Consider the following 7,392-nt stretch of genomic DNA (forward strand, 5'->3'; position numbering starts at 1 on the left):
CAGGGCTGTGTCACACACTGCGAAGAAAATGAACCCTGTGAATGCCACTGAAAGCAAAGAACTGAGGCAGAGCAGTGGAAATATTTTCTGTGAAGCCTGGAGATGGAGAACTGCACCAAGATGGGATTTAGCAGGGGGGAGAAGGACAGATTGGGTACCTGGGACATCCCATGTGGCAGAAGGTGGGAATGTCGTCTCCAGTGGAGCACCTGATATCCCACACCAGCTGGGGCAGTGCCACACGGTGCCAGCTGATCCGTGTGGTCACGGAAGGACCTGGAGGGTGGCACCTTCACCAGGGGTTCAGTCACACAGGATGCTCCTGTCTCACTGGTTTGATGTCTGGAGAAGATAAGACCACATCTACTGGAGATGATGGGATGTTGGATGCTGTGTTTTGGGGCTGTTAGGAGGACTTTGGATCCTGTCCCTCCCAGCTCCTTCTGGAGGTGGTGTCTGAGGAATTGTGAAATGGTTTGGGTGGGAAGGGTGCAGCTGGGAGCAGGTGCAGGCTGAAGGTCTGGCTGGGCAGGGCCCAGTGGGAGTGGGGAGTGGGGAATGGGGCTGTGTGGAGAGCAGCTGGACCCAGCTGGGGCTGCTGGTGACTCCTGGCCACAGATGGAGTCACAGAACTGGGACTGGAATCAGCTGCAACCCCAGGCCACCGCCTGCGGATTTCCGGGGCAAAATGCAGCTGGTGGCCTGAGGCTGATGCTAATTGGGGTTGGAATAATCAGAGATAATTGCACGTGATTAATGCCATGAGAGCTTGTGTGGGAATCACAATAGGTTGAACTGAAGCCCAGGAATGTGGCTGCAGGAACAAGCCCATGGCTGCTGGGGAAAGGCTTTGTTGATGTCCAGGGGGAATTGACTCCATGGAGTTTGGGTGAGGCTGTGCTTGTGTGCGGTGCTGGGAAAGAGAAGGAGAGGAGCTGAGCTCATGGAATTCAGCTGGAAGGAAGACTAAAGGAATGTGAGCTGCGTTTTCTCCCAGGGACACAAAACACACAGAGACATGCTGGAATGGCACTTTATTGTTCCGTGGATGGGTCCAGGGTGTCTTGGTGGCATCAGTAGGTGCTGAAAATAGCCTGGACGTGCTCCCAGTTTTTTGGCTTGTAGGTGCCAACCCCTGCAGCAGAGGGAGGAGTGAGGCTGGGACATGGAGACCCCCAAGCGCAGCCCCTTGTGCCCCACGCCCCCCTTGGTGCCCACCTTCCTGGAGAGGACTCCAGCAGCTGAAGAACTGCCAGTAGGTCCTTTCGGTGTCGTTGCCAGCCAGCCTGTGGATGGAGGTCACAAAGGGACCCCAGCATGTCGGCTTTGTCTTGAAGCTGTCAGCAAAGGGAGCGGGCTCAGAACTGGGTGGAGGGATGCAAACACCTCCCTTTCTCTCCCAGCCTCTGCCTCTCACCAAAAGATGTCAGGTTTCTCCTTCATTGCCACCTTCATCACGTGAAGCAGCGTGGAGTTACGTGGGACACACACCGAGGTGGAGTAGTGGAAGTAATTCTTCAGCGTGTTGGTGATGGAGAACTGCACCGTGATGGGAGCTGTGGGTGGGGAGAGGGGCAGGGAGGGCACCTGGCACACTGCCCCTGGCACAGGGCAGGAGTTTCACCCCCAGGGGGTGGGCTCCAGGTTGGGACCCCGAATGTCCCTGGCACTGGAGACAGGGGCAGCCATTGGCTCGGGGACGTTGTGTCCCCACCTACCTGCATCCAGGTAGGACCTGCCCACCAGGGCTGGCAGCACCTGGGCGATGGCCATGGGCTGCTGGTAGTCGTGGGCATAAACCACAGAGAAGGCCTGGGCACGGTCCCACTGCCGGGGGGCGTAAAACTCACTCGAGGTCTGCAGAGCCTGCGGAGGGGGTGGGAGGTGGCACGAGCAGCCTGGGAGCGGAGCTGCGCCCCCACAGCCCCTCTCCATACCTGCAGGGCCAGCGCCATGCTGTAGATGTTCCCGATCATGCCATGCCCGCTCTTCTGCTCATCCAGGAAGTTGTTGGTCACCGCCTTTAGTGCGTCATGGACCAGATCCTGCTTGTCTGTGTGGTTGTAGGCGCACACCAGCGCCAGTACCGCCATGGCCTGGGTGTCTGTGGGATCCTGGTGTCACTGCCAGCACCCCAAAAACGCCTCTGGGAGCAGAGGGGGCACAGCAGGGCCGGAAGGTTCCCTTACCCACACTGAGGGAGCTGTTGGTGTTCAGCAACTCCGTGGCCACGGCCCCAACCGCATCTTGGTTGTCGTATTCCTTCACCAGGCACAGGGCCAGGATGTCCAGGCTCTGTCTGTACCAGGTGATCTCTGCCAGGGAAAGAGGGGTGAGCTGGCGGGGTGCAGCGAGGGTGACACCCCCCAGTGCCCCCAGTTCTTCTCTCATGTGCCTGGGTACCTTTTTTGCTGATCTCCTCACTCATTTTCTGCTTCAGGATGGGAATCAGGTTGATGGTCTTCCCCATGGCATGGACGCACCGGGGATCCTGGCAGGAGGAGAGGAGGGCGAGGATGTACAGAGCCACTTCTCCTGAGGTCATGTCTGTGGGGACAAGAGGATACAGTGGTGGGATGGGACAGTGAGAGCTGGTGGTGCTGAGCCTGCAGCACAGGGTCTGCTGGGATCAGGTGCACCCTCTCCCCTGCCCTGGGTTCTCCTCCTCTCCCTTCCCACCTGTCTGGGCTCTCTCCACTGCGTTCTCCTTTATCTCCTGGAGCAGCCGGCTGTGGACGTGGCCGTCAGTGGCTCCAGCCAGGTTCATGGCCAGCAGGATGCTGGGGTTCGGTGCCTTGCCACACTTGATGGATTTCTCCATGCGCCGCAGCAGCTCCTGGACCAGGGGGTCGTGGGTGGCTGTAGCCTGGCAGCCCTCGGCCACTGAGGGCGGGTCACCAGGAGCCGTGTGTGTCAGCCACTCGTCCCCCTGCAGTGTCACCGGTCTGTCTGCAGTGCCACTGCAGGAGGACTGACACTCCCCGCAGCCCTGCGTGACCATGGCACTTGCCAGGGCCAGCAGGAGCCCGAGGCTGTAAGCCGTGCTGGGCATCCTCTGTCCTCAGGAGAGCTGATCCACGCAGGGCAGCAGAGTCCCGTGGGCACTCATGTCTCCAGCTGTGCCCCCTCTTTTTATCTGCTCCTGGTGGCATCCTGTGGTCACCTGCCCGCCCACACCTGCCACACGGTGCCAGCTGATCCGTGTGGTCACGGAAGGACCTGGAGGGTGGCACCTTCACCAGGGGTTCAGTCACACAGGATGCTCCTGTCTCACTGGTTTGATGTCTGGAGAAGATAAGACCACATCTACTGGAGATGATGGGATGTTGGATGCTGTGTTTTGGGGCTGTTAGGAGGACTTTGGATCCTGTCCCTCCCAGCTCCTTCTGGAGGTGGTGTCTGAGGAATTGTGAAATGGTTTGGGTGGGAAGGGTGCAGCTGGGAGCAGGTGCAGGCTGAAGGTCTGGCTGGGCAGGGCCCAGTGGGAGTGGGGAATGGGGAATGGGGCTGTGTGGAGAGCAGCTGGACCCAGCTGGGGCTGCTGGTGACTCCTGGCCACAGATGGAGTCACAGAATTGGGACTGGAATCAGCTGCAACCCCAGGCCACTGCCTGCGGATTTCCGGGACAAAATGCAGCTGGTGGCCTGAGGCTGATGCTAATTGGGGTTGGAATAATCAGAGGGAGATAATTGCACATGATTAATGCCATGAGAGCTTGTGTGGGAATCACAATAGGTGAAGCAGAGGAGGAATGAGCCCATGGCTGCTGGGGAAAGGCTTTGTTGATGTCCAGGGGGAATTGACTCCATGGAGTTTGGGTGAGGCTGTGCTTGTGTGCGGTGCTGGGGAAGAGAAGGAGAGGAGCTGAGCTCATGGAATTGAGCTGGAAGACTAAAGGCACGTGAGCTGTGTTTTCTCCCAGGGTCACAAAACACACAGAGGGACATGCTGGAATGGCACTTTATTGTTCCATGGAGGGGTCCATGGTGCCTTGGTGGCTTCAGTAGGTGCTGAAGACAGCCTGGATGTGCTCCCCGTCGTGTGGTTTGTAGATTCCAACCCCTGCAGCAGAGGGAGGAGTGAAGCTGGGACGTGGAGATCCCCACCACAGGCTACCCCCAGCCCTTGGCCCCTGCCCCACCTTCATCGAGGGCATTCCCAGCACTGAGGAACTGCCAGTAGGTCCTGTCATCCGTGCTGGCAGCCAGCCCGTGGATAGAGGTCACATAAGGTCCCCAGGATGTCTGCTCCGTCTGGAAGCTGTGGGACAGTTGGGGAGGCTCAGGCCTGGCTGGGGAAATGCCAAATCCCACCCTCAAAGCCGCCCTGGCTCTCACCTAAAGGTTTGGGGGTTCTCCTCTGCTGCCACCTCCATCACCTGGAGCAGAGTGGAGCCGCTTGGGACTGTCACCGAGGTGGAGTAGTGGAAGTGTTTCCCTTGGAGCGTGTTGGTGATGGAGTAATGCACCTGGATGGGGGCTGTGCAGGGAGAGAGCGGCAGGGTGGGCACCTGGCACAGCCCCAGTGGGCACAGGCTGGGAACGTCACCCCTGCAGGGCCTGGGGGACTCCAGGTGGGATCAGCGCACCTCTGGGAGCACCGTGTGTCCCCAGCACAGGGGACAGGGGCAGCTGTGGGCTTGGGGACAGATCCCTGTTGGCAGCGCAGTCCAGGCCGGCCGCATCCAGGTAGGACCTGCCCACCAGGGCTGGCAGCACCTGGGCGATGGCCATGGGCTGCTGGTAGTTGTGGGCATAAACCACGGAGAAGGCCTGGGCGCAGTCCCACTGCCGGGGGGCGTAAAACTTCCTGGTGGCCTCCAGCGCCTGCGGAACGGACGGGAGGTGGAATGACACACCTGGGAATGGGACCGAGTGGCTGTGACGCCACACTCCCCTGGCACCTCCCCTACCTGCAGGGCCAGCCCCATGCTGTAGATATTCCCAATCATGCCATTCCCCTCCTTCTGCTCATCCAGGAAGCCATTGCTCACTGTCCAAAGTGCCTCCCGGAGCAGATCCCGCACGTCCTGCAGCTCCACGTAGTTGTAGACGCAGGCCAGCGCCAGTGCCACCATGGCCTGGGTGTCTGTGGATCCTGGAGTCAGCGCCAGGGCTCGGGATAGACCCCAGGAGGGGGAATGTGGGAGCACAGGGGTTCCTTACCCACGGAGAGGTGGCTCTCGGGGCTCAGCACCTGCTTGGCCAGGGCCACCGACGGTGCCTGAGCGCCGCCCGCCTCAGCCAGGCACAGGGCCAGGGTGTCCAGGCCCACGCTGTACAGGGTAGTTTTGGGAACCCCCTCGGCCTCTGAAAGCAAAGAGTGGCAAGATGACAGGGTGTGGGGACAGCGACAGCCCCAGGCCCCCAGATCCCAACAAACCCAGTTTGGCCATCTCCTCATCTGTTTTCTGCTGCAGGACACGGATCAGGTCGAGGCTCTGGTCCAGGGCATGGACACGCTGGGGATCCTGGCAGGAGGAGAGGAGGGCGAGGACGTGCAGAGCCACCTGGCCCGAGGTCATGTCTGTGGGGACGAGAGGGCAGCCGGGCTGTGCTGGGCTGGGCACCCCAAGAACTGGCAGAAACCCGGTCCCCCAGGAGCTGCTGCCTTCCCTCCTTTCCCTCCCTACCTTTCTGGGCTCTCCTCACCGCCTCCTCCTTGATCTCCTGGAGCAGCCACTTGTGGGTGGGGCCGTCGCTGTCCCCCCCAGCCAGGTTCATGGCCAGCAGGACACTGGGATTCACCGCCTCCTCCAGATTGACAGATCCCTCCAAGCGCTGCAGCAGCTGGGAGACCATGTCCTGCGGGGCCACTGGAAGGACAGGGGAGGTCACCGGGGTCCTGTGCCCCATCCATGGTCTCTCCCAGCTCTCCGTGGGTGCCTGGCACTCACCACAGCCCTGGGTGTCCGTGCAGCCCATCAGGGCCAGCAGGACCCCGATGCCCAAAGCCACGCCAAGCATCCTCGTGGAGCCGGCTGAGCCACTCATGGTGCAGAGTCCTGTGGGAATTCGGCTCTCCGGGCGTCCTCTCTGCTTTTAGCTGCTCCCAGTGTCCTTCTCCGGTCACCTTGATGGATTGTGTCCCACTTGTGGCCCTCCCACAGCCACCCTGGCCCTGCCAAGCACCGCAGGCTTATCTGTGTGTCCAGCGGGGGAGGAGGGGCAGTGATTTTCCATTTGGGATCACTGGGTACCACTTGGCAGGGACATTTCCCCACTGACACGGATCTGGAACACAGGTTCAGTACCTGCTGTTATAAATGGATTATGATCCGTGCTAATGAAAAGTGTAACTGTAACAATCTTTTAGAAAACAACTGTTATAAAGCACTAAAGGAAATAGGCCCCTTAGCAGATGTTATGAAAAAATAGGATGCAAGATGTAGTTTGAGATAAGTCATGTCCCAGGACAGATTAGCCTTGGGAAGGAACAGAGTTAGCTCAAGCTTCGTCCTTGGGATGAACAAAGTTGGAACAGCTTCTGAAGTTATAACTTTTTATTTATAGATTGCCAAATCAATTTTTGGAACATAATGCTTACTTACATGACACAATGCTTAATAGGCATGCGCAACCTGTAAGGTCCTGTAAGGAAGGACAAGAGAGGAAGAGGAGATGCCTTCATCCCAGAAGACCCCCTAGCAATAAGGAGAGCATGTGCTGTAGAATATCAGTGATGTAGATTTCAAGGATTGGAATTACGAGGAGAAAAATAATCCATCTGCATTAGCCTGTGGTACATAAACTCAAGATTGGATTGTTTTGCCTCATACATGAGGAGGGAAATGTCCCACTCCGTACCCTGATCAGTTTTGTTTATGCCATATCAGAACCTCAATCTAAATATGCTTGTGTTCATCTGTATTCATCTCAGTATGATTAGATTAATCTCAGTTAAAAATTGCTGCTAAAATTGAATTTGGATGGTTTGGGGACCTTCATTTATAACACTGCAAACGGGAAATGTGTTTTTGTTTGTGGGACTCGATTTATTAAAGTGCTGACATCAGATTTTGCAAAGTCTTGCTCTCAGGAGAAGCCACATGGAATTAAGTAGGTCTGCTTGCTTAAAAACAGCCTGCTGATAGCAGTGCAAGGTAGTGAGGACGGGTCTCAGGTGTAACAATAATGCAATTAATAGTAATTAGTGATTTATTATCCAGTCTCACAGTCCCACTGCCTTTCTTGTGTCCAAAAAATGGGAAAGCCTTTCCCTTTGGGGAGGACCTGAGCTGAGGATATTTACTGAGCCCCTCATCAGAAAGCTCTGATTCCCTACCTGGCAGCACATGGGCATGGAAGAGGTGCAGGTGTAGGGAATTCCCCTGGAGAGGCAGCAGGCACAGGGGGCATCACTGCTCTCCTCATTAACACTGCATTCCTCCA

General features: G+C 57.5%; 2 protein-coding genes across 3 annotated transcripts; both read right to left on the reverse strand.

Moving 5' to 3' along the window:
* Positions 1 to 733: 733 nt before the first annotated feature.
* Positions 734 to 3,052, reverse strand: LOC134550616 (cobalamin binding intrinsic factor-like). The gene is made up of 7 exons (XM_063397349.1): positions 2,680 to 3,052; positions 2,404 to 2,547; positions 2,190 to 2,315; positions 1,938 to 2,104; positions 1,671 to 1,866; positions 1,418 to 1,595; positions 734 to 1,337 (listed from the first exon to the last, which is right to left on the reverse strand). Exons 1-7 carry the CDS (start codon positions 3,050 to 3,052, stop codon positions 734 to 736), a joined length of 1,788 nt encoding a protein of 595 aa, XP_063253419.1.
* Positions 3,053 to 3,059: 7 nt separating this feature from the next.
* Positions 3,060 to 7,392, reverse strand: LOC134550735 (cobalamin binding intrinsic factor-like). 2 transcript variants are annotated; one of them, XM_063397501.1, is made up of 9 exons: positions 5,898 to 7,392; positions 5,634 to 5,816; positions 5,384 to 5,527; positions 5,167 to 5,310; positions 4,914 to 5,089; positions 4,590 to 4,827; positions 4,339 to 4,480; positions 4,143 to 4,261; positions 3,060 to 4,063 (listed from the first exon to the last, which is right to left on the reverse strand). In XM_063397501.1, exons 1-9 carry the CDS (start codon positions 5,992 to 5,994, stop codon positions 4,002 to 4,004), a joined length of 1,305 nt encoding a protein of 434 aa, XP_063253571.1. In that variant the 5' UTR covers positions 5,995 to 7,392; the 3' UTR covers positions 3,060 to 4,001. The 2 variants fall into 2 exon arrangements, with proteins under 2 accessions (XP_063253571.1, XP_063253569.1); XM_063397499.1 differs by having other exon boundaries at positions 3,063 to 4,063; positions 5,634 to 7,392.

Source organism: Prinia subflava, chromosome 5 (assembly GCF_021018805.1).
Source record: "Prinia subflava isolate CZ2003 ecotype Zambia chromosome 5, Cam_Psub_1.2, whole genome shotgun sequence".
Taxonomy (NCBI): domain Eukaryota; kingdom Metazoa; phylum Chordata; class Aves; order Passeriformes; family Cisticolidae; genus Prinia; species Prinia subflava.